Source organism: Mustela nigripes, chromosome 7 (genome assembly GCF_022355385.1).
Source record: "Mustela nigripes isolate SB6536 chromosome 7, MUSNIG.SB6536, whole genome shotgun sequence".
Taxonomy (NCBI): domain Eukaryota; kingdom Metazoa; phylum Chordata; class Mammalia; order Carnivora; family Mustelidae; genus Mustela; species Mustela nigripes.
The window spans coordinates 95,756,454-95,783,756 of record NC_081563.1 but is presented as its reverse complement, the minus strand read 5'-3'; the positions used below and the strand labels follow the sequence as shown (position 1 = coordinate 95,783,756).

At 39.3% G+C, this 27,303-nt stretch overlaps 1 protein-coding gene across 5 annotated transcripts in view; it reads right to left on the bottom strand.

Moving 5' to 3' along the window:
- Window positions 1-27,303, bottom strand: part of RALGAPA2 (Ral GTPase activating protein catalytic subunit alpha 2) — a 319,809-nt gene that overhangs the window by 214,754 nt on the left and 77,752 nt on the right. For all 5 annotated transcript variants that reach the window (XM_059406446.1, XM_059406444.1, XM_059406445.1 and 2 more), the window contains 5 exons: window positions 24,410-24,548; window positions 22,441-22,640; window positions 14,232-14,459; window positions 3,959-4,126; window positions 2,550-2,687 (listed from right to left, as the gene is read on the bottom strand). In XM_059406446.1, coding sequence (XP_059262429.1) covers window positions 2,550-2,687; window positions 3,959-4,126; window positions 14,232-14,459; window positions 22,441-22,640; window positions 24,410-24,548 — 873 coding nt within the window. The remainder of the gene's footprint in view (window positions 1-2,549; window positions 2,688-3,958; window positions 4,127-14,231; window positions 14,460-22,440; window positions 22,641-24,409; window positions 24,549-27,303) is intronic.

Below are 27,303 nucleotides of genomic sequence, written 5' to 3'. Positions count from 1 at the left end.
TAAGTGACTGTTTAGGGGCACTACAGTAGAGTAACACTGAGTTACTACTGAGTTACTACTGACAACACCAGTGACCCCTCAACAGAGGAGACTGAGTTGTCAGTCTAGTGATGAAGGTGGATGTGCACCATCTACCTGGATCCTATGCTTAAGTCTCCCTTGTGTTCAATAGTACAAATTCAAAGGATCTGGGAACAAACAGATCTTCTCTGCTTCACCGGTGAATGAAATCCATTAACACAACATATATATCTTAAAATAGATATATAAACTGACTGAAGAAATTAGAATAAACAAGCTCAAAAGTCAAGTGGATGAACTAAAATATTGAAAGCGTCTAAGGTTATCTTGTGTAAGATTAAAAAGGTGTCATGGCTTAATTTTCTAGAAAGAATTACTAAATAAACACTTTAACAGATGAAAACAGCGATTGTGTAGAATTTACTTCAAGTGGGAAAGACGAAAACAAAGAACTTTTTGACTAACGAACTATAGCAGTTTTAATATAATTTTAGTGTCCTTTTTTCCTTCACTACCCTGAGATAGAGACCTGAGTTGAGAGATCAAGAGTCAAGAGGCTTAACCAACTGAGCCACCCATGTGCTGCTACTTGCCAAGTTTGTGTAAGACATATGGCACAGATGATCCATTGCAAGACAGATCTTTAACTCAGTGTGTTTGGTTTCTTGATTTGAATTTGAAACTTTGCACATTCCCAAGTGAAAGTGAGGAGTCTTCATATATTATATACTTCTTTCATTTTATCCTCTTAAGAGGATCAAAGTGCCAGCTCCAAGAATATTTCTTACTAGCATGTCAGTATTGGTTAAGATAAAAATAAATTTATATGTCCAAATTATACCTGTCAACAGCAACTGGAAAAGAATATTAGCTTATTCAACCTGTACTTGGCCACTTTTTCCTAATGAACTAAGGAAAGGACCAAAGATACTGGATCCAAAGAGAACAAAAACAGCTACTACAATCCAAACTAAACATTTTGAACACTGTTGTGCGATAATCACGTGGAAAAATTTTTTTCTTGGTTTGTCCAAGTAGATGTAACTTATCCTTTCAAAAAACAAATTAACAATCTCCTGAACTTAGGGAGATACTGGCAGTGGAATGGCTGAGGACCGCATACGGCAATCCACTTGGAGAACAGGACTCCCAAGGGACACAGGGCAAGAGCTCCTGCATGCACTTCTCTGGTGAGGGCACAGATTTTACTAACAACTGGCACCAAAGTTCTTTGAAGCTACTCAAGTAAAATCATCTTGATTTTGTTTAAAGTTAATTTCAAATTATTTGAGGATTTTCACTGAAAATGAGAAAATTCAATAATTACAGACTATTAAATTGCTAATGAATCTGAAAGCAAAAAGGATATCATGACAAGGAATCCTATCAGGAGATGGATGACACAAGCAGTGTCACTGAAAACTGAGCAACAGGTAAGCTATGTCCATGCCACCTCAGATATCATGTGGGAGGCACACCTGGCCATGGCTAGAAAGGGGGATATGGGGTGGAGGATGGGGTGCCAAGGAGCAGGGAAAAGAGAGGTATTCTGTGTTTTCCCCTTATAGTCCTAACAACCTTCTACCTAAATGGGAACCAAGAGGTAATCAATCTCCCAATCCCCATTTTTAAAAAAAATTTTATTTATTTATTTGACAGAGAGAGAAATATCATGAGTAGGTGGGGGTGGGGGGGGGGGAACAGGCCTTCCGCTGAGCAGAAGCCCGATATGGGGCTCGATCCCAGGACCCTGAGATCATGACCTGAGCTGAAGGCAGAGGCTTACTTAACCCACTGAGCCACCCCGGCGTCCCCAATCCCCATTTTTAAGATAAAAATCCTGAGGTCCAGGAAGAGTAAGTGATCAGCCAATTTGTTCTTTCCAATGTTCCCAAATCGCATTAGTTCTATTTTATATATTCATACTAATAAATATTTAATATTTAGAGCATTTGCCATAATTCTTCATAAACAAGGAATTTTTAAGAATAAAAGTCCTGGGGCACCTGGGTGGCTCAGTGGGTTATCTCTGCCTTTGCCCCAGGTCATGATGTCATGGTCCTGAGATCGAGCCCCGCATCGGGCTCCCTGCTCAGCCTGCCTCTCTGCCTACTTGTGATCCCTGTTTGTCAAATAAATAAAATCTTAAAAAAAAAAAAAAAAAAGAATAAAACCTTTTATAAGAGGATATAATCATCATGCCTGTCTTGCATGTTAGAGTCCAGGTGACTGACAAACTCTCCATATGTGTTCAGAAAATACTTTTTAAGATTTGGATCTCAGTCATTTTACATTCATTGCATAATAATCCCTCTGGAAAAACCTGCAACCAGCTCTTCTGATTAGGAAAAAAAAAATCTACAAATTGAAGGTGAGCAGTCAGGAAGAAGACTCAGAATGAGAACTTAAGAGCTGTTTACTGACAGGGAGATATAAATATCATTATACTTTAATGATGCTATCACAATAAACAAAATGTTTAAACTGACTCCAGCTAGAGGTCTTTATGTCTCCGTCCGGCCATGTACCTGCAGCATAGCTTGGGCCCCAGCTTTCACGTTCTTATTTTCTTCTTCTGTCACACATCCTCTGCTCACTGCACTCGTGAAGGAGTATGTTCGTCCCCAACTGGAAGACCGCTTATGACGAGAACCTTCAGATGAGGTCTTTAGAAGATTAAAAACCAGTTAATGGAGGGGGAAGAAGTACCATGTTTACATACTTAACTTCTTACACTCACCAAAATTCAAGAGAATATAGGTTTTAGGAGGTTGAGTCTTTTTTCCATTTTGTTCACCACCTCCAGCACCTAAAATAGTGTCTAGTGTTTAATATGTGCTGAAGAAATGAACAAAGGTCCAATGAGTGAATGAGTCTCTAACACAGAACTCTAAGATGTGTGATGAATTCCATTTGCTTATCTATTCATTTTGACATCATGACCAGTTATTGAAATGATTTTACCAAAATTTAAAAATCAAAATTATGGCATTAATACAGATATTTAAACATGATATGACTTGAATACTAGTAGTTTTAAATGTTTATTGTTAATTGCTGCAACAAACTTTTAGAAATAATTTATCAGACTAGATTTCAAAACAGCATGCCAGAAATAAAAATATGACAGATATCTTTTCTTTCAGGAAGAGGTCCCACTGTGTAATTTTAGATTTATTCAGCCTCTAGCTTTTCCTAACCAGGACTAAAAATTCTATCCCAACAGCACCCACTCTGAGGACAGAGCCCAGCTCTGCAGTGAGGCTTCTTAATGGAGGAGACAGTGCTCATTTTGGGGTTAGTCTTTTCAAGTGCTCTGGAATAGGCCACTGCACAAGACAAGACTACCAAAACACTCTAAATTTAGCTTCTCAGATGCTATTTATTTAAACACGTCAATCCCAGTAAAGCAGTGACTTTTTTTTTTTTAAGATTTTATTTTATTTATTTGACAGAGAGATAGAGAGCACAAGTAGGCAGAGCAGCAGACAGAGGAAGATGGAGAAGCGGGCTCCTCACGGAGCAGGAAGTCTGATGCGGGGCTCGATCCCAGGACCCTGGGATCATGACCTGAGCCAAAGGCAGATGCTTAATCGACTAAGCCACCCAGGCGCCCCAGCAGTGACATTTTTAATCTCACAAAGAGACATGTAAAACACAATGGTTTATAAAGCAACTCTTGTGCAACAGTGAATAAGGAAGTTGCCACACACACTCGGACCTAGCCTGAGGGTGAGGAAGTGACCAGTGATCCCAAATAGAGCTAGAAGAAGCCTCACTAAAGCAGGTCCTCAACAAAGTCAGCAACTTGCATCTGCTATGATAAAAGAGCACCACTGGCCTATGCCCCACTGATTGGCACTCTTCCTGACCAGGTATAATACTTTGCTAAAATACGTGTAGTTCCCAACAGAAACAAGAAGTGATAACATATTACCTCTTTGCTGTCAGTCTCTGAGAATCCTAATTTTTCGGCATCTTCTTGGGTAGCTTCTTTTTTATCTGGTTCTTCCATGAACACAGGTTTGTCCTGGAGGATCCACTTCCTATACACTTGAACTACCTTCCTTGTTACAGCGATGTCACACGAAGGCAATAAAAATGCCTAGAATAAAAAGAGAAGACTCCCTTTAACTCCACACCTGCTCAGATCACTGTAACAGACAAGAAAAATAACAGACGTTTCCAATCCCCATCACCGATTTCAGACTTTCTTCTGAAACACAGGGCACACCAAACTTGCTGAGGAAAAAAGGCATTTTCAATTAGGCCAGAAAATGTCATGCAATTTAAAAATAACTTCTGTATTTTGAGTAATTTTTTTCACAAAAATAGCCAACATGCACACCTACACAAATTCTTCCATTGGTTATATAAACAATAGTTATACCTTTCCCAAGAATTAGAATTAGATATTAGAACCTTTCTCAATGAATTAGAAATTGATTATAAGACAAGAGACATGCTACTGCAGCCAGCTCCAGTCAACTGTCACACCTCTGCCCAACTCCATGTTCATGGATGTCGTGATGGTGATGGAGGGAATATTTATACCAAAGAATATGGAAAATGCTAGTAATTGGAGCTTTTCCTTTCTTTCTTTTTTTTTTTTTTCTCTTCCCCTTTCTTTGTCTTTCTCTTTCTTCCTTCTTTATTCCTCCCTCCCTTCCACCTTCCCTTCCCTTTTGGAGACCCGACTTTCACCAGCATCCCAGTGAGTAAAGACTGTACTCAGGTGTTCTGTACTCATTGGTATGCTAGTGAATGTTGGCTCTCAGAAAATATATTAAAGAGAGCTCCTGGCCAGTTGTAGCATTGTACACATTTAGGTGACTTTTTAATTTTTTTAAAAGGGTTTTCAGATGTATTTGAGAGAGAGAGAGAGAGAGCACGCGCGTGTGATTATGTGCACAGCAGGGGAGGGGGCAGAGGGTGAGGGAAAGGGCAAGCAGACTCCATCCGGCAGGAGTGCAAAGCCCAATGCAGGACTCAATCCCATGATGCTGAGATCACTACCTGAGCCAAAGCCAAGAGTCAGACTTTAGCTGATTAAGCCACACAGGCACCCCATGAACTTTTTAACATTAAACAGTCTCTTTATACATATGCATGTAAGAAATCTAATCTAATGTAAGATTCTAAAAATATAAACCAAAAGGTAAAAGAGAAATGTATTTGCCTTTTCAGTATCAGCTCTAAGGAATATTTCTGTCTGAGGGGTAAACACAAAAGAGAGGAACTCAGTATTATAGGAAATGCTTTCATTCATTCCACAGATGAGGAATTAAGCTGAGGCTCAGAACACCTGAGATACTTTCCCAAGATTACAAAGTAAGTTAGCAATGATTCTAGGTCTTGAGATCTCAAGATTCAGGATTTAATACTGCCTTTAATGTTCATGCCACAGAATCCAATTACAGGCAGATTTCAGTGTAACAAGGGTTCATGCAATATATAAATTTCCATCGATGTCACGTCAAATTCCAGAACAGAGGAGCCTGTGTTATAATAAGACTGTAACATATCAATATAACAAATATTCTGGGGGCGCCTGGGTGGCTCAGTGGGTTAAAGCCTCTGCCTTTGGCTCAGGTCATGATCTCAGGGTCCTGGGATCGAGCCCCGCCCCGCATCGGGCTCTCTGCTTAGTGGGAAGCCTGCTTCCTCCTCTCTCTCTGCCTGCCTCTCTGCCTACTTGTGATCTGTCTGTCAAATAAATAAATAAAATCTTTAAAAAACAAACAAAAAAAACCAAATATTCTGACTTGCGTCTCAAGAAAGATCAACAAAGAGTATGGCAAAGTACAATGATGTCCTACCCTAATTTTGTTCCAAATTTTATTACAAATATTTTTACACATAAAAAAAAGTAGAAATATTTTAAAGTGAGTTCCCATATACTGCTGCCTAGATTCTACCATTAGCATTTGCTATATTTGCTCCTATTTATCCGTCTTTCAATCCATTTTAGTTTTGATGTGTTTCAAAGAAATCTGCAGACATCAGTACATTTCACCCCTAAATATTTCAACACGCATATCACTGATTAGAGTTCAAAATTTCTTATGGTACTTTACATAAAATTTATAAATAATGAAATGCATAAATCCTAAGTGGACCATGTGATGAGTTTTGAAAAATATATAGAGACAGTGAGGTAATCCAAATCCCAAATCAAGGTATATAATGTCATCCTCCTCCCAGGAAGCAAATAGAAATATCCTCTATAGGTGAACAAAATCACAGTAAAACCCAAATTATTTGTACAAACTGTCTGGTTAATGTATTATATTAATTAAAAATCAGAAATACGAGAAAAGAAGTCAACACTAACAAAACCACAATAAAAACCAGACAATACTTTAAACATATAGGAAATCAGGATAAATAAAGTTTCAAAAAGAAATGTAAATGGAATTGAAAAATAAAATAGCCAAAATTAAACACTCAGTGTGTATGGGTTGACAACAGAATGGACATGACTGAAGACAGGATGAAAAATCCAAAGGAAACACCCGGAATGAAGCATGGTGAGATGAAAGGATGGCTAACTCAGAAGGGAAGGTGAGAGAGAAGACAATGAAAAGCTGATCCTATACATGGCTGCAGATGCACAAGGAAAGATTAGCAAAAGGGGACAGAAATGATATTTGAGGAGAGAATGGCTGAGAACTTGGTCAAAACTGGTAAAGATGTCAATCCATATATTCAAGAATCACAAACAGGGTAAATACAGAGTACATTACCGTAAAACAGATGAAAACCAAGAACAATCAGAAAATTTTATAAGCTCCAGAGGAAAAAAGAGACATTTCCTCCAAAGGGCAACCACATGACCTCACATGACTTCTCAAAGAAACAATGGAACAAATATTCAATGTACAAAGAGAACACAGCTGCCCACGTAGAATTCAGTATCCAGAAAAACTGCCCTTCAAAAACAAAAGCAAAATAGAGAAATTTTCAGACACAGAAATGAGAAAAACTTTTACCAGGAGATCTGACTTAAGGGAAATACTAAAAGTGATTCTTTGGGCAGAAGAAAAATAATCCTAGATCAGAGAATCAGGAAGAGATGCAATAAAATTATTGTACATTATTGTAATTATTTGGATAAATCTAAATGAATAAAATGCATATATATGGATAAAAATAAAACTGTGTAAAATCACAGTTATGAAAGAAATATATATTTATATATACATATTCATAATGGAATTCAAATACAGGTGGTCCTCAACTTATGATAATCCAACTTTGAAGTTTTCAACTTTAGGACAGTGTGAGAGTAAAGTACATTCAGTAGAAACTGTACTTTGAATTATGATTTTTCCTGGGTTAGGGATATGTAGTATGACGCTCTCTTGTGGTGCTAGGCGGTGACAGTGGCTACAGCTCCCAGTCAGCCCTGGGATTTTAAGGATAAACAACTGATAAACTTACAACCATTTTGTACCCACATAACCATACTATTTTTCACTTCCAGTACTGTATCCAATAAATTACACGAGATATTTAACACTTACTATAAGCTAGGCTTTGTGTTAGATGATTTTGTCCAACTTGCAGGCTAGAGTAAGTGTTCTGAGCATGTTCAGGGGAGGTGAGGCTAAGCTATCATGTTTGGTAGGTTAGGTATATTAAATGCATTTTTTGACTTATGGTATTTTCAACTTATGATGGTTTTATCAGCACACAACTGCATTGTGAGTCAAGACAAAACTGTACATAGCAGGGGCATAGGAACTGAGAAGGAATAAATGGAACTGGAGTGCATACTCACAGGGTAAAAGTTAAAATTAATGCTAGATTTTAAGTTAGGGATGTTAACAATTAAAATATTACAAATGAGTATAAAAATACTAAGCTAGAGGAGAAAATGGGATACCAAAATCAACAAGGCTGACAGATTTCAATACAATTAGAAATCAGAAAGTAAGATAGTGAACTTAAACATAATTAGAGTAGTTGTCATGTCAACTGTAAAGGGAATAATGCTCCAATCAAAAGATAGAAATTACTAGGTAAGAATTTAAAAACTATTAAGAAGACTTTGTGCCATTTATAAGAGGACATCCAAAACACAGATATGGAGAAAAGAAATTGAAAGTAAAAAGTTAGAAAGAGATACACCATGGAAACACTAACTAAAAGAAAACTGGTAGAGCTATATTAAGAATAGGCAAGACTGACTTTGCGGCCTCCCCTGCCAAAAAAAAATTACTAGAGATAAAGAGGAAAAATTCTTACTGATGAAAGAGTCAATTCAAAGGAACATACATTTGTGAATCTATAACTGAAACTAATAATGTTGCCTCAAATATATACATATATATGAGTGTGTGTGTGTGTGTGTGTGTGAGTGTGTAAAAATACAGAAAGCCTTTGGAAAAAAAAAAAAAAAGACCAATCCACAGTCCTAGTAGGATATTCTCAGTAACTTGCAGAATAGCAGATAAAAAAATATTAAGGACAGAGGAGAGTGGAACACATGCTTCCTACCTTCTCACCATATTCTTCATGTCTCAACCTCTTGTATTTTTCATCTTTGTCTCTCTGAGGGACACTCAAGATAATTTCTTCAGATCTGTCATTCTGTTTATTCTGTCCTCAGCTGTACCTAACCTGCTATTAAACTCGCTCACTGAGGTTTTCCTTTACTATTTCAATTATTATATTTTTTTCATTTCTAGAAGTTCCATTTTCTTATTATTCAAATCTGCTTAGTCATTTGTTACAATTTCTTGTTTCCTGGAAACATTTCCAAGCTTGTCTTTTATTACTTTAAAAATGTTGAAGGTACTCATACTGCAAACTTAAGAAAAGTTTTGACTTACAAATTCCTAATTGGAAGAAAGGGTGACCTGAAATTATTATACCCACCTAAACTGCTGTTCATGTGGAAAGGCAAAAGGAAAACATTCCTCATCACAAAAGGACTCAGGGACTAGAGCCTCAAGACATCTTCTTAAAAACACCAACTTGATGACAAAACGAGGCCATCCAAGAAGTCAATCAAAGCAAGCATGTTAGGACTGAGGACACCAAAAGGAAAGAGTCTAACTAAATTCAGAACCAAGACTAAACAACTCTGCACATTAGGATTCCAAACTGACTGTAAATAATGGCAAATTTAGGCTATCAATTTATAATATAATGAAATAAGTGGATGGGGAGAGGAGGCTGAAGGAAATATAAGAGTGATAATTTCTTCAGATTTCTTAAGAAATCAAATAAGTGCTATCTAAAATTATACCATGGGGACAAAAACTGATTCCACTACCTTAATGTGACTATAATTTTCTCCTTATAGAGAAATATTTTAGTAATTAATATTTCTTGTGGTAAAGGAATGTTTATTTGAATTTTTACAACTCTGTTCCTCTTTATTTTCCTTTAAACTCAAATAAAATGAAACTCAGACCTCTTCATTAAAAATGCATGAAAGGATTATTAAGAATTAAAGATTCCATTGTTGTAAAGTGGTCTGTCAGTCCCTCACCCCTACCCCAGCAACTCCACATACCCTTGCCTTACCTCTGCCTTCACTTCAGTGAACCTCTATCTGGTTTTACCTTCACCCGTCCATGGCGGGCTGGCTGCCTGTCCATCTTTAACTGCCTGCCAAATTCTCTGTCTGTCTGCACCTACGTACCTGTCCATCTACACTTCCCTGCTCACTTCCACCTCTGCCAGCTGGCCTATCTACATCACCTGTTTGATCTTCTATACATGCCTCCCAGTTTGTTTATGTATCAGCTCATCTGTAAGCCTTCCTGTCTGTCTGCTAGGCTGCTCTCTGTTTATATCCTGCCTTACCCACCTCCTCACCGCCAGGCTCTTATCTGCTTATCTAGCTAGCCAGGCCATCAGGCAAATATAAATGTATAGAAATACCTGGAATGATACTTTTTTAACATGAACACTGCTTGCTTAATGGCAGTATTTTGAGTGATTTGCTTAAGACTGTTTATCTAATGAACATTTACTTTTTAAAAAATAAAATATTCTTTAAAACAAAACCAACAACAAACAGAACAACAAATAACCTGTACAGTAGTGCTTGGAACTTTTCAGATTCAGAACTAAGGAAGACATGTTAGAGAAGCATATATGCATTTATATACAGTGTATACATAAATAGATGTTGTTTTAAAAGTTTCACAAAGAAATACTAATCCTTGGAACATGCAGTGCACTCTGAAATGTTTTGGTCTATTTTATTCTATTTCTTTTTTTTTTTTTTTAAAGATTTTATTTATTTATTTGACAGACAGAGATCACAAGTAGGCAGAGAGGCAGGCAGAAAGAGAGAGAGGAGGAAGCAGGCTCTCCGCAGAGCGGACAGCCCGATGCGGGGCTCGATCTCAGGACCCTGGGATCATGACCTGAGCCAAAGGCAGAGGCTTTAACCCACTGAGCCACCCAGGCGCCCCTATTCTATTTCATTATTTTAAAAAAATACTGGCCTTAAAAAAAAAAAAAGATTTTATTTATTTATTCATTTGAGAGAGCACATGCAAGGGGAGAGCGTGAGGGAGAAGCAGACTCCTTGCTGAGCAAAGAGCCCAACATGGGGCTCGATCCCAGAACCTGGGATCACGACGTGAGCCAAAGGCAGATGCTTAACCACCTGAATCACCCACGTACCTCAAAATACTGGCTTTTGATAAGTTGATTTCATGACCTACAAATGGTTACAACTAGTCCAAAAAACACTGGTAAGAAGACAAGTTTGCAGCAGAGTGACCCCAAGACCAGAACTGGCCACCTGAAGCCTCTACCACTCGCTGCTAGCCTGCCTGCAGTAAACTGAGGCTGCCCTGAGCGCCACTGAACTTTGTCTCCCTTCAGTTACCATCTATTTCCATTGCCTGCAACCCACTAAACCATGCAGTCCTAGAAGAATTGCACAATTAGCCCCTGTCATGAGCCTCTTTGCCCCGGGGCCCCTTGTCAGCATTTATTTTCATGTTCACACAGTCGACATCTGATCCTCTGCCATCATGCACTGTTCTCTGGTGCATACACACAATTTTACCTCCCCACGGAGAACATGTGCTTCCTGAATGTACATTTTAAACTTTAATGGCCTTTAGGCCTAAAATATTAAATAGTCTCTGAATACTTTAAAATTGGAAAGAAATTACATTATGCCATCCAGAAAGAAAAATTTATCACTGACCACAAGAGGGCAATAAAATACAATGTTAAAACCCATGTCCCTTCAAGTATCTCTACTTAGCATGTTTTCTCCTTCACAGCACAAAGATGTTTCAGAAGTTTGGTAGTAAGTAGTCTGCAGTTAACGTCTGTGGCTCAAGCTACTTCAGTACTGAATTTAGACTGGAGTTAGGTCTAAGTAAAACACAGAATTTAGAGCACATTCTTGCCAATAATGGATGCAGACAGAACTGTCCGTATGATAAATTAGCAATTTAAACAATGAAAGTAAAACCACATTAGCATGTATCTCGGGTGCAAAACTTATAAGCTTTGTCAAACATATCTAGTCTTATAGTAAGCACTGGCATCCAAGAGCTTAAAACACTGCTACAGATCAGGGTCTGCAAACTCTGGCTTGTCATCCAAATCCAGCCTGCCAAGTGACTTCCATAAAGTTCTTCGGGAACGCAGCCATGTTTTTTTTTACATGCTATCCAGAGCTCCTTTCTCATTACGAAAGCAGAGCTGAAGAGCAGCAACAGAGCCCATGTGATCAACAAAGCCTGAAATACCATTATCTGGTTCTTTATAAAATATCTGACCTCTATTCTCAATTATATGCCCTCTAGGACCTTGATGATTTCAACTCAAATTAAATGGTTACCAAGTACATTCTGGGGCTTACAACAGGAACACAACAGGGCAACATTAATGGGGAGAATAGGGTAGATTTTTAAATCATGCATTATTATGATAAAAGAATGTTTTGGCAGCATGACATAAACAGTACAGGTTAGAAAGCAATGACATAGCAGGTGTGGGGCTCCAGGGAGTATGCTACTAACCATGGTCAAAGGAAAAGGAAGGAGCAGGAGAAAGTCCCCTGCATATCTTGCTCAGTGATGGCTCAGAGGAGGAGCAGGAGACAAGGATAACAGGAAGGCTAAAATTAACAAGCACACAAGAACACAAGTCCTGTTAAAGAAGTGGTTGTTAGAAGCTGTTGTTAGGGAAGAAAATAAGCTAAGCTCTGGCTTCATTATCATTAAGACACCACTAGAATGTCAGACAAGATCACCAGTTGGGATTTCAAAAGGCAAGTGTGGAAGCAAGAAGCAAGGGTCCAGACAAAAGGCTTGACTGGAAGTCTCAGGCCACATGGCTGCTAGCTCTACACAAATAGCTGAAGGCCCTAAGCAGGCAAGTGTGGTGTTACAGAAGAAGAGGCTCAAGCCCAGAACTTGGTCAACTCTCGGAATCTGAAGTCAAATAAAAAGGACCCAAGAAATAAGACAGAGAAGAAACAGGGAGTGAGAAGAACCAAGGGAGTGCTGAGGCCTAGAACCAGAAAAATATTTTATGAGGGAATTTTCACTGAAGCTTAAACTAAATTTTCTTTTTTTTTTTCTTAAAGATTTTTATTTACTTATTTGACAGAGAGATCACAAGTAGGCAGAGAGGCAGGCAGAGAGAGAGGGGGAAGCAGGCTCCCGGCCAAACAGAGAGCCCAATGCAGGGCTCGATCCCAGGACCCTGAGATCATGACCTGAGCCGAAGGCAGAGGCTTAACCCACTGAGCCACCCAGACACCCCAAACTAATATTTTCTTAAGTCAAACATTTTTATTCAATAAAATACAAAATAGGGTAAATCCTTGCTATGGATTACCCTGGGACTTTCATTCTTGGCTGATTTTTCCTTAATGACAGTCTCAGAAGTGAAAGGGTTAATCAGTATCTAGAAGTCTTCCCCCTCCACAAAAAACTCTTCATGGTGCCTGTGCACCCTTCCTGTGCACAGGGCTCCTCCCCTTCTCCCCAGCGACCACGGCTCCCTGCCATTCAGGTGTCTCACCCTCTGTGCAGGTGCCCAGAATCAACAGCTATTCCCCATTACATGCACATGCCCACAAAGGAGCAAGGCTCTGTCCCCCTGGGCACCAGTACCAAGATGAGGTAACCAGTGGCTCCACTCCACACCACAGAGCTGCTGTCATTGCTGCACCGCAGGTTCTGCTTCCTCTGTCAGAGTTTCTCTATAGCAGCATTACTGACATTTGGGGCCTGGTGTTCTCTGTCATGGCACAGTGGAGCCCCTGTCCTGTGTCTGCAGGATAATCACCAGGTACTATTCACTAAATGTCAGTAGCACTGCCATCTCCCCAGTTGTGACAACCGAAAGTGTCTCCAGACAATGCTCAATGTCCCCTGGGGGTCAAGCAAGCCCCAGCTGTCGCTCAGGGCTGCTAAGCGTCGTATAGCCTCTGATCTATCTCTGCTATCTTCTTCCTCACTTGCACCCACTTTCTTGTTTGCACTTCCCCACCCACCACAGTGTCCCATCAGGGTGCTGTATCAGCGTCAGCCCTTGCTTTCCCCTTGTTCTCTTTTTCCTCTTATGTCATAAATATTTCTATCATATATGCATGCCATGTGTGTTTGCAGAGAAAGTACAGCCATCTGCAGAGCCTCTCTAGAGCTCCCTTGAGCCTTTGGGACAACACCAGCCTGGGGCTCCGCTTTGCCATGTTCAATTGTTGATGAGTATCCAGGAAGGGCTTTTTTCCCACCTATTCTGGGTTTCCAGTTTCTTATGGGCACAAGAGGGTATTTTGGGGATTATTTGCTCATATATGGAATTTCCCCTCTATATGTGGGAATTTTATAAAAACAAATTCTTAAAGAATCATAAACAAAACTGCATTACTCCACATGACAAATTAAAAGCAGGATTAGAGGAATCATGATTCAGTCCCGTAATGTAGCCCAACTCATCAACAGTATTTCTTGCAGTACTATGAGCAAAAGAACAAGAACAAAATTGATGGTTTCAGAGGGAAGGGGGTTGGGGAGAGGGGGTAACAGGGAGATGAGTATTAAGGAGGGCACGTGTTGTGATGAGCACTGGGTATTATACCTAATGAATTACTGAACACTACATCAAAAACTAATGATGTAATATACAATGGCTAACTGAACATAAAGAAAAAAAAAAAAAACCCCTTTTAATTTCAATAACCCCCCCCCCCCCCAACACACACTAACCTGACGAAAGACTTCGTTCACAAAGTTGACATAACCTCGCGTTGACAAGAGAATCCGCTGCACCATTTCATATACAGTTCGGTGCTCTTCTTCAATGCTACAAAGGCTGGAGTTGCTGAGTCTTCGGTCCGACAAGGTGCTGCTGTTGGAATGGTTTTTGTCTTGCTCTGTGGGACAGCCACCATCCAGCTCCGGCACCCTCTCTTGCCCCACACCACCACCAACAGTCTGGAAGAAAGCCATTACTACCTCTGAGTGGGCCTCTTAGACATTCAAGAACACCCGGTGAAACTGAAGACTTACTTAATTTTAAAGGACTCCGGTCCGGTTACCATCAACTTGAAGGCAAACTAGACACCAGCTCTGCTCAAAGCACAACTGGCTCCATGACTCATACTCACCAATTTCCCAATTCACCAGCTAACCTCTCCCCAACTCAGTTATTTTAACAGGAAAAACACTAGATTATTGCAGGGAGGGAGGCTGTGAAATTTTCTCAACCAAAATACTTTAACTTATATTTGCAAAATCATAGAAAAAATTGTGTCAGTGAATTTATACTATGATCACCTTTGGTTTCTTTTTCTTTTTTTTTTTTTTTTATTTGAGAGAGAGACAGTGAGAGAGAGCATGAGCGAGGAGAAGGTCAGAGAGCGAAGCAGACTCCCCATGGAGCTGGGAGCCTGATGCGGGACTCGATCCCAGGACTCTGGGATCATGACCTGAGACGAAGGCAGTCGTCCAACCAACTGAGCCACCCAGGCGTCCCTCACCTTTGGTTTCTAAATTCAGCACTCACTCTATGGTCACAGAGATTTGAAAGTTCAGTAGATTTTTTTGAGCCACAACATTGGAAAGCATCATTTGATTCATAAGTCTAAGTGACACTTGATGGAGGAGTGTCAAAATCTTTGGAGGGTATTTTATGAGAAGAATCTTGATCTGAATATCAGATTCAGAATCTCAGATTGAACTTAACTGATATATTTACAAAATTTTAAAATTTTAGAAGGTTTTAAGAGCACAAAGAAATAAAATAATTCATGCTCACATATTTAAGGCGGATTTCTGCTCTCATCTCCCCATAGAATTAAAGGTTTCCTCCAATTACAATACATGTATCATTTTGCTTCATTTTTATAAATTTCACTACTATTTTTAAGTGTCAAAAATGTATAACTCAAATATTACTAAAATTCTACCTACTGTGAATATTTTTTACAACAAATGATAAGATATGAGAAATACAAAATAGTTATTTCAGTAACTACCAAGGACAGTTTGAAAGCAGATATCCAAATAGCAATCTCTAGGGAAAATTAATGGAAGATTATATTTATAATTTTTCTCTTCATGCCTTAGCTATTAAGTCTGTGTGGCTTATTAAAGGTACTGTCATACTGTGAAATGAGCTGTCCTATAAAAATGATTTAAAAAAAAATTTCATCCTTTTGATGTGTCAACTATCTTCTGCAGAAAAATAAAAATTTACTCATTTTTTCTGATATATATATGTGTATCTATATAATAACTGATACGCATACATAAGTGTATATACATATATATATATATTTTTTTTAATCTGTAAAGTATGGAGGTTGGATTAAGTCTAATGTCTCTTTTATGGCTCAATAACCTGTGAGTCTTGGATCAATAACTTCCATTTTCCCCACAGGCCAAAAAATACGGTACATATGTACATATGCAGCCAATTTAAAAAAATGATCACAAATTCTATGACTCCCCCTTCCCTTTGATTCACAAGGGCTCTGTGACTATGTTAACTAGTGGAATAGGGTGGAAGAGATCTGTGCTAGTTTCAGGCCCAGGTACAAAAGACTGATAGTTACCACTTCCTATCTCTTGGAACATTTGCTATTGGAGCTCTGACTGGCCAGGAAAGAAGTGCAACAACCCTGTTACAAAGACTGCATGGAAGTGGGAGGCCCAGCTAAGCCTCACCATCCAACTGCACCCATCAAAGTAATAGGCATGTGCATACAGCCATCCTGCACCCTCAAGACTAACCAGCTGCCAGCTGAAGGCCACCACCCACTGACCTCAGTTAATGCCTTATTAAGCACAAGAATTGCCCCACAGGATCCTGCCCAAATTTTTTACCCAAAAAGTACATGAAATATGACAAAAGGGTTGTTGTTTTAAACCACCAAGTTTTGAAGTCATTAGATAACTGATTGGGTAACATGGCAATTAGGTAGCTAAAATAATGTAAATAAAGAAATATATTTAAAGGTACCAAATTCTTATAAAAAGTGCTCTGAACATACAGAAAAACAAAAACAGATCCATAAATACAGAGAACAAACTGGTGGTTGCCAAAGAGGAGGCAGTGGGTGGATAGGCAAAATGTGTGAAGCACAGTGGGAGATATAGGCTTCCAGTTATGAAATTAATAAGTTGCAGGATGAAAGGCACAGCATAGGGAATATGGTTGATGGCACAGTACAGTGAGCACAGCATAACATACAGATTGTCAAATTCTATGTTGTATCTGAAACTACTACAACATTGTGTGTCAACTATACTTCAATTTAAAAATCAAAGTGAGTTTAAAAAAATTAAAAGTGAGCTCTGTTATCCAAATAGATCACATGAAACGGATTTCCAATCATGCCATAAATGGAAAACAACTTCTCTTGATAGAACAATGCTTTCCTTAGCCTTAGTCCCTACTACCTCTGTAAAAGGCTACTTTCCAAAAACATCTGTATGGTTTTTTTCTTTTTTTTTTAAGATTTTATTTATTTATTTGACAGAGAGAGGTCACAAGTAGGCAGAGAGGCAGGCAGAGAGAGAGAGGAAGGGAAGCAGGCCCCCTGTTGAGCAGAGAGCCCGATGTGGGACTCGATCCCAGGACCCTGAGATCATGACCTGAGCCGAAGGCAGCGGCTTAACCCACTGAGCCACCCAGGTGCCCCATCTGTATGTTTTGACAGGTGTTTATGTCTGCAGTGAGTGATGAGTGAAAACAAACTGATAATCTAAATTTCCTCATATCTTTCTCTTTTATGAAAATGAACAGTAAAAGCATACGTAAGAATTAAGCACAGAGAGAGGTCCATTTCCACCCACTACCATCAAGCTGGAATTCTCAACCATTATTTAGTATTAGGTGATTCTGGTGGCAAACTCAAAAATCGGTTTTCACTTCTTGGGCACATGAGGAAGCCTTGGTCGGTGAAACAGACATACCAGCTTGGCCCAGGCCTGCACTGCCAGGGTTCAGGAAATTGTATGATACAAGCTGACACTTAACCCTCCCCAACATCTGGTTTCTTCTCACTGACAGCTCATACTGAGACCTGTCCACTGTCAGGGTCAAGCTAAAGGGGGCACCACAAACTAGGTGGGAAATGAGAGGATGCAAACACCATTCTGGTGGGGATGCCTGAGGCCACTGAATGCCCCTGTTATGAGTCTCCAACACAGCTGGGGGCAGCCTGCACCGCTTGGGTAGAGCTCTAGACACAGAAAATACTGGAGTGGTAGTCAAAAAACAAATGTATTTGTGTAACATATAAACTCCTCTACGATTGTCAATTTGTGGGATTCACTTTTTCTAACTGTTCACCCCATGACATACAATTTCGGGAAATCCACAGCCCATGGATCATTATTAAAGGGCACATTCAGACTCAGTCAAAGTGTAACTAAGGGTTATCATACAAATAAATACGATATCATTCAAAAAAGCTGATACCACCTTAAACTTTCTTTTCCATTCCCAAATGGGCTTTTATGGGTTTTAATGTCAATTAATGTGTTTATGGAACAGGTAAAAAATGGTAACTACTTTAATTTTAACATCAACACTTTGTTTTCTCTAATGTATGTTGAAGTACTTTTATCTCATACAAATATGAATTACTAAGGACTAAATCATACTATGCTGAACACATTTTCAGCTAAAATGATGCACCAAGAATCTACAGCTTTGGTCAGGTTTATGCTGTTGTTGTCCACATAGTATACAGGGTGTAAGAGCTACTGTCTTTTCGTTCTCCCATGGATATTTATTCTACCAGATTCTTCAAGTGGTTAGAAAACTTAGTCTAGAAGATAACACTAATTCCTCTCCTTCCTGGTTTTAGATCCAGAAGGAAATCCAGTTTGCAAAAAGCACACAAAAGAGCCCTCAAACATGATATTTAATACAGTGATAAGGGCAAAAGTGTAAACTCCATTTGAAAACAGAACTTAAAATATTGTTTTGAAGGGCTTTTACAACAGCAGTATATTCTGTGAAAAGAGATTTTGGATCAACTGATTAAGTCAAATTACTTTACTTAGGCAAAATTAGATTAAATTTGAAATTCCAAACAAAAACTTTTAGGACACAAATGAAATTATATGTGCTTTTATTCCTGCAACTGTCTCCAAAATCTAATATCCAATGGTTTAAATTGCTGCATTTCTCATTCACAATGCAGATGAAGAGAGGAACAGAGCAGACACATGTGAGATGAGATGTGAGGCACAGAAGGGAGTACAGGATGCAACTCATCAGCAGAATAGTGACTCCCACAAAGATGTCCATACCCTAATCCCCAGAAGATTTGAGTACTTTACCTTACCTGGCAAATAGGATTTAGCAAGCATGATTAAATTAAGGTGTGAGTGGGGAGAGATTATCCTGAATTATCTGGGTGGTCCCAATGTAATCATGAAGATCTATAAGGAGACAGGAGGATCAGACATAGAAGGCAATGCGAAGATGGAAACAAAGGGATAAAAGGTGACGAAGATGGAAACAAAGGGATAGAAGATGGAAACAAAGGGATAAAAGGTGACGTAATGAAGGGCCACAAGCCGGGGAATGGAGGCAGCTCTAGAAGCAAGACAAAGCAAAAAAATGGATTCTCCAAAATGTGTTCCTCCAGAAGGAACACAGACCTGCCAACATCCTGATTTTATCACACTGAGACTGATTTTGAACTTCTGAGCTCCAGAACTGCAAGATAATCAATTTGTGTTGTTTCAAGCCACTGAAAGTTTGTCATTTGCTACAGTGGCACTAGAAAACTAGTAGAACAACTCACTGTGAGACATATTGAGAGTCTGTACAATGGGAATGACCATTTCTATGTTCAGCTCTCTGCAGGGTGTAGTAGCACTGGACCTGGATAGTTGACTGCCAGCACCCATTCTCCCTCCCTGATAGAACCCCAGTGCTCCATGTGCCTCCTCCCTGCAGCCCAGGTCATGGGAAGCTGGCCCCATCCATAGTACCAGGGAAGGGTTCTGTCATGGAAGCCAGTCATGTCCCTCCTGGGCCATTCACATAGCCAACTGTACGAGAGTGCCTTATTACTGTTCTAGGAGAGACAGGTAGCCTAAGTTGTTCTACTCACACAAATGGGAAGGGCTTTACAGAAGTATCTGGGTTGTCTCTGAACATGAACAAGGAAGGCCATGCCCCTGCTGCTGGCAGCCATCTTAAAGTCAGCAGGGAGTGGAGGACAAATCTGCCAGAGGGAAAGGGCAGAGTAGGGAAAACTAGAGAGAATCATGTAGACAGTGTGAATTAACTACATTCTCTGTCAGTCATGTCATGAGCTGCTTCTTCATGAGATTGAAATATTTCTTTTTTATCTTTAAGACAGTTTGAGTTATGGAGTCTTTTTCTGTTAGGATGAGACAACCATCCAAACTGATTCAGGAGGTCAGACCTTTATGGACACTAAGAAAGCCAGATAATAAAACTAGATGACTCACAAGTGTGAGAAGTCTCCTTTCCAGCTAAGGAAAAAAAAATGTTAGAACCTTGAATCCGTGGTTAATCTGCTATTCTTGCTACTTTTCATCATCCAACTGTATTTTTCAAAAATGAGAAACTTACTCTCAATAAATACATTGATGGTTTTCTGAAATTTTGAAACCAGGTAGGCAGCAGTCACAGCCTTTAAACAGACTGTTTTGAATTGATTTAATAATTACACAAGATACAATCTAAAATTTATCAGAGTGTGACTACATTTCTTATAGACGATTTCATACAGACTTTTGTCTACCTGATTGATTTTTAATTTTTGTCTAGTTGATGGATAAATAAAGGTCTCTCAATATGGTCCAGAACTAACAGTGTTCCCTGGCTCATAGTGAAATCCAGGGTCATTTTTATTTCCTCTTCCATGAACTCCTTCCTCTCCTTTTGTCTCTTTTACAATTGGACTGCTTGTCTTCTTCTCAATTTGTAGGCACTCTCTATATATCAGAGGCATGAACTCCTTGAAAAACTCTGATGTTACAGATGCTTTTCGCAGCCTGTTGTCTGTATGTGGTTTTACTTTGTCTTTTGATACACAAACCTTTCTCAATTTTTTAAAATAAAGTGGCACCTCATTTCTTCTAGGTTTGTGGTTCTGATCTCCACCTCAGGTAGTCTACCAATGCCCAAATTTATACAATTCCTCTAGACTGTCTCCTCAATTCTTTATCATTTTGTTTTTATATTTAGACCTTAAATCATTTTAGAACTTCAATCAATCTGACATCTGCTTACATATGTGATAGGAAGCAGGGTTCTAAGAAAGAGAGAGAGAAAGAAAGATTGACAGTTCTTTCAGCTCTGAGGGTTATATATTAGATTCAATGTTCAATGCTACTCTGTCCCATTTTCTAGAAGGAACTGCTACCAGTTCCTGATAATTCTGATAATTTTTTCTTAATCCCTGAAAGTCAAAGAGGTTTATGTATATTTAGGTTAGTGTCTGTTCAGCTAAATCTCCCTGGGACTAGAAGGCCTTGTGAATCAAAGGCATGACTTTTTTTCAGCTCAAGGAAATTCTGCATTAGTTCAATTATCACTTCTGATCTTTTCTCCTTTTTTCCTCATGATACTTGCAAGATAGGTCTGGACTTGACCTCAGATTTTACTTATTCATTTCTGATTTCCACCTCTTCAAATTTTTCCTCAGCGTTATGAGATATTCCTTTGGAAAAATCACTTTGTTCTTAGTAGTGATCATTACTGTTTACAGTTTTCCTATTACATTTTTAAACTAATGAATTTAACATTTTTTAAAGCTTTCTTTTATTTTTATTTTTTATAAAGATTTTTAAAATTTATTTGACCCAGAGAGAGAACAAGAGACTGAGCACAAGCAGGGGGAGTGGTAGAGGGAGGGGGAAGAGAGAAACAGACTCCTTGTGGGGATCAGGGAGCAGGGACCCCAACGCAGGGCTTGATCTCAGGCAGACACTTAACTAATCGAGCCACCCAGGTGCCTCAAAGCTTCCTTTTAAAATCTTCAGTAAGTATTTTGCTGCTCTTTACCGGAATTGTAGCCCCCTCAGACGACTTCCTCAACAATAAGTTTCTCCAGCTCTGTAGTCAGTTCTTAATCAATGAGGACACATGCTCTGGACCTCAGTTTGGTGCTCCTCCACCAAGATGCTACCTGCTACTCAGATATGTGTACTCTTCCAGCTCAGGCCTAATCACACTTCTGGGAACTCCAGGGCATCAGCAAACCTGCTCTAAGGGGACCACGCTTTGTGCATAAAAGCAGGACCCGGCCATGAAGCAGCTGCTCTCAAACCTCCCCATGTGGTCCTGCTCTACCCAGCACAAAGTCCCAAAGCAACTCAATCTGCTAGGAAAGCCCATTTCTCTGTGACCAAGGACCAGAAGAGAGGGAAGGTACACCATGGGCCCCACACAGAAAGAGGTCTTCACTGAAGGCCTTTAAGAGAGACGGCCTTTTCTTCTAGGCATTCCATGATGGCACCCCAAAATCCTGAGATGCTCTTCCACTCCTCCCCCTGAGATCCCAAAAGGGCACTTGGCAGTTGCATGGGTCCTTCCAACAGCCCACTTAAATGATTCCTGAGGGCCTGCCTGGTGCTGGGGATTGGTGAAGGCAACACAGGGCCCCTGGTCTTATGCTCTGAGGTCACTGGTACTTGAGCAAAGGAGGGAAAATCAGACGGTCCAGGAGTCTGCACACAACAGCTATTTTCTCAGAACATCTCCCTGGCCCCCAAGATCACTTCATCATGGCAATATCAACAGAGCACAGCAAGTGCTACCTCAGAACTCTTTGACACCTCAGCAACAGAGAGAGAGCCCACCCATAAACCCAATCCCTAGAACCACTATCCTTGAGGAACTAAAAACCCTAAGAGTCAATTACTTTGCTATGTGTTAGCATATTTTTATCTGTGCAAAAGAAGATGAATGACATACCTGTATGATTTTGGGCAGTACATCAACTCCATTTTTAGTGTTTTGGGTAGTAGTTAGATACTTCTTTTCCAAAAAGAAAGTTACAATCCATTTAATAAAAACAACACGAGCTGCCATGTATGGAATTTTTGTACTGTAAATGTTTTCATTGTCTCGAGTTGTAGTAATGTACACTGGCTTTGGTCTCAAATGAGGGATGTCTGGAAGATAAAAGAATACAGGATTAGGTGAGTGAGTGTAACCCCCACAAACAGCTCAGTTTTTAACAAAGCAGATACACATTTGGTTGTATGAATAGCAACTAAAATTAAAGTACCAGAAATTCTTAAAAATGACATCTTTTGGTAGATTTGTTTCTAATTCTGCCTTGTAATATGACCAAGATGGGACAGTGGCTACTGTTACTGCTTGCTTGTTATAGCTATGGCATACAGCTATGAAAGTACTAAGCTAATAACTCTCCAACAAATTTAAGTAATAATATGCGACTCTAATGTAAAAATATTTTCACATACATTATAACAAATTTAATTTCATTTTAGGACTGAAACAAATCTAAAAGCATGTATAGACATTTTTCATCATTTTAGGTATTTTATTACTTTTCAATGATTTTAGGTATTTTAATATCCATTACTGCACTAATCAAATCTATGAGACTAGTTTCATAGCCTTTCCCTTTAGGTGAATCCAAAGAATAGAATCAGTATCAACTACTTTATGTCTGAAAGAATTCATCTTAGAAGTATGAGACATCACCATTTTCATAAAACTAATAAGAAGTTCCTTTTTCATTCTTTAAATTTCATAATCAAAATAAAAAATTACATGGTATTGGATTTGAGCTGCAACTTGCTGTATGTCCAACTCTCTTACTAACTTTTATACAGCTGATGGTATCTGCTCGAGGCAGACAAGTTCTCAACAAAGAACTTTATTTTCAGTATATTAAAGTGTACTATGTTTTCCACAATGAATATAGACTATTTACAAAATCAGAAACTAAATCTGGAAAAAATACCCACATACAGATAGCTACCAAATACATATATCAATAACTCTAAAGGTTAGTACTTCTACATCTTTTGAAATGCATCAAGTTTCTGCTGTTTTTTCCCCCTGATCCAAGCATGCACAAGTGTGTGTGTATATAAATAAACACCCAAAGACAAATGATTAGTAGTCCACATTCCCGAGATGGATTAATGTCTACTGTGACCTTTTCCCCTCCAAAATTATTTCTGATTACTCATTTTAACTAATTTTGCCTGCTTTCAAACAATAGGGAAAAAGAAAATTTGCCTCTCCGCCCCGGCACCAATCGAAGGGATACTTCTGTCCTGTGAGCCTTCATTTTTCATAGAAGAAAAACTTCAGCAGCCAAACTAGAAATTCCTTCATATTTCCTTCCTTTCTGGGGCTTATTGTCCCTATGTTGCCCAGCTGCCCAAATATTGGCCCCTCCATAAGAAGCTGTATGTAGCACCTGTTGGATGAAAGATCCAGGATAAAAGAAAGGGCCTACTGTGGGCAGCTGTGTGGCCTAGGCTGGCCTGCCTCCCCATTGGCCAAGGTCTGTAGTCACCATACCCCACCACCCATAAGAAAAGACTTAAGAAAATGCAAACTTTAATACCTTTGTGTGAGATAATGAACATGGTCTTCAATGAAGAGTTTCAATTAAAAAAAAACTTAGAAGATTTTAAATATAATTACATCAAAAAAAATCATGACACATACTGAATTATTTCTGAGTACAGGAGCCACAGTCTCCCTGAGGTACAAATAAATAGTTTGTACAAATAGATAAAATCATTTATTAGGAAACTTTAAACCTCTTAAGATAAAGTTACCATTAAATATAAGAATAAGAGGACTATTGTACTTAAAAATAAACAAAAGCCACTTTGAAAGAGAATGGACAGCTTCCCTGTGGACATCCACTATACACGCTCCAATCAGTACTTACCAAGTACAGGTTTGTAGATGTTTGTTAACTTAGTAAATGATGGAAATAAATGAGGAAGATAATACTTTCGAAACAATGTAAAAAGAAATTTAAAACCAGTATCTTGATTCTCCTTATTCTTCCACTCCAAGCTTGCAGCCTTTGGATAATATGTGGGAAAGAACATATGTACATTTACATTTTAACTTAATGTCTACTAAATTGAATTGCTGTTATCTTAGTAAAATTCCTAACCTAAAAAAAAAAACCAAAACAAAAAACCTATATTGACAAATACTGTTGACAATCATGTAATGAAATCGTATCTTATAACTCAAACAAGGACAAGAATGAATATTTCAAAAGAAAATGGTTAACTATGTTAAAGATATTTTTACTATTAAAAAAAAATCAACCAATGATATGTTTTTAAACTCGTTCTATTCATCATGCCTGTATTTTTTTTTCTACCAGTTCTCTATAATGACTTAACATTCTTTCTGTCCTTAAAATATTTAGTCAGATGCGATCTGGTATTTTTTTTTTTTTTTTAACTCAAAAGGGCCATCCCTTGCAAGAATTTCACCCAATATTACCTACATGAAAAAATCAGTATCATCAGAAGGCAAAGCTACAGAAACTTGGAAAGTGCATTGTCCTTATTAAAAGCAATCCCCAGGCTAAGATAAACCAGGCCTGCCTGCCAGTCCAGGTACACCTGTCACAGGCTCTTAATACTGGTTAGTACACAGAGTACTCTAAAGCATAGCTTCCCAACCTCCTTCACGTCACAGCCCACTTAAAAAGTGGAAACATCTGTGCAACAGCAGAGGTCAAGGGATGAGAGGTCAAGGGATGCCCCCCCTGGGGCAGAGGGGCTCCGCGTCCATAGCCTATCAGCAGTTCTCGGGGTAAGCCAAGGGAGAAAGTCTGCTTGAGGATTCAGTAGAGAGAAGGGAGGGAAGAAGAGTGGGATGGATACAAACATAAAAGTCTGCACATGATTCAGGGGGTTCACAGTCTGCATAAAAATCCCCACCCTATAACACCAGCATCATTCCTCCAGTGGGATTCTGGGGATTATGTGATATCTGAGGTTGCACGGCTCTTTAGCAACACATCTAGAATGAGACCCAAGTGCCCCAATACATCCAACTTCTCAATACTCCATGCCAACCTCTGGAGACAGATGGAATTTCCTACCACTTCTAACCAGGTGGAATTTGAAATGCAGGTGGAATGGGCCAGTAGGGCCAAAATGCACAGCTTCTAGAAGACAACATAATACTCCAGTCTGCTCTTGGGACTTTGGAGTCCTTGTGTTTCTGGTGCTGACCAAAGGAAACAGTAGAGGAGAGCAGAAAAGATTGCCCAATAGGACAGAGTAGTCAGAAAGGGAGGCAAGGACTAAATCTTGAGGGACAGCAGAGAGAAACAATCCCCTTGAGAAAACTGGCAAGAATTCCTGCCTCACATTTCATCCATTTTAAGTTTATTTTTGTGAATGGTGTAAGAGAATGGTCGAGTTTCATTCTTCTGTATATAGCTTTCTAATTTTCCCAGCACCATTTATTGAAGAGCCAAAAGGCCCTTCAACAGACAAATGGATAAAGAAGATGTGGATCATATATACAATGGAATAATACTTAACCATCAGAAAGGATGAAATACCCACACCTAAATGGTGGCATTTGGGTTAACACGGATGGAAATGAAGGGGATTATGCTAGGTGAAATTAAGTCAAACAGAGAAAGACAATTTTTACATGGTTTCACTCATATGTGGAATATAAGGAATAGCACAGAGGACATTGGGAGAAGGAAGGATAACTGAAGGGGGGAAATCAGAAATGGGAGACAAACCACAACAGACTATGGACTGCAAACAATCTGTGGGTTTCGGAGGGGAAGGGGGTAGGAACATGGGGTAGCTGGATGATGGGTCTTAAGGAGGGCATATATTATAATGAGCACTGGCTGTTAAATGTAAATAATCAATCACTGAACACTACATCAAAAACTAATGATCTATTGTAAGGTGACTAACATAACACAATATAAATAAATAAATAAATAAAAGTAAAGTAGCAAGAAGAAAGGGAGGAGAAAAGTAGGAAGAAAACATTAGGAGAGGAGAGAATATCATGAAGAAGGGGCAGTCATTGTCAGATCACCTGATCTGGACTTGACCTCTAGACCTCCTTCATGGTCTTGGGCCTCTGTCTCAGCAGTGACAGGGCAGAGGCAGGTGGCTGTGAGTGTCAGGAGAGGAGGTGGACTAAGCAGAAATTATATCATCAACAAACTTGGTTGTGGAGAATACAGAGACTGGACAGAGTTCCCAGGAAGAACTCAGAGACATGAGAAGTGCTGGCTAAGAAAAGAATTCAGTAGCTTTTTTTGGAACCATACCAGAAATGCAGACTAGGGGAAAGAGATCATGATCTGAAATCATGAACTAATGATAGTAACTCTGTATTCAGTTGATAAACTCAGAGAAAGAAACACATGACATCAAGTAGGTCTGTCCTGGTGGCACCGAGAGATACCTCCTTATGCTTTTGCCCAAATCTTCCTGCCTGCTCTGCCTACTCCTGATCTGCCTGGTCAGCCTCTGGGCTTGCCTCCTCCTCCACCCCACCTTGCTAGCATACGATCGGGGGCCAGGAAGAAGCAAAGAGGCAAAATAGACTCATGTACTATGACGTAATAGAAAACACACATGGGCCTCTGCTCCCATTGCCTGGCATAGAGGCCCTAAAACCCTTGTAATTTCCTAAGTGATAAGAGCATTGGGAGCATCTTTTCTTCTAATAACAACTCTGGGTGGGCTCCCAGATGGCTCCTGAGTGAGGACTCCTCAGCAGGAAGACCATGCCACACCATGATTTGAACTTAGAGTCTTCAGCACCCTC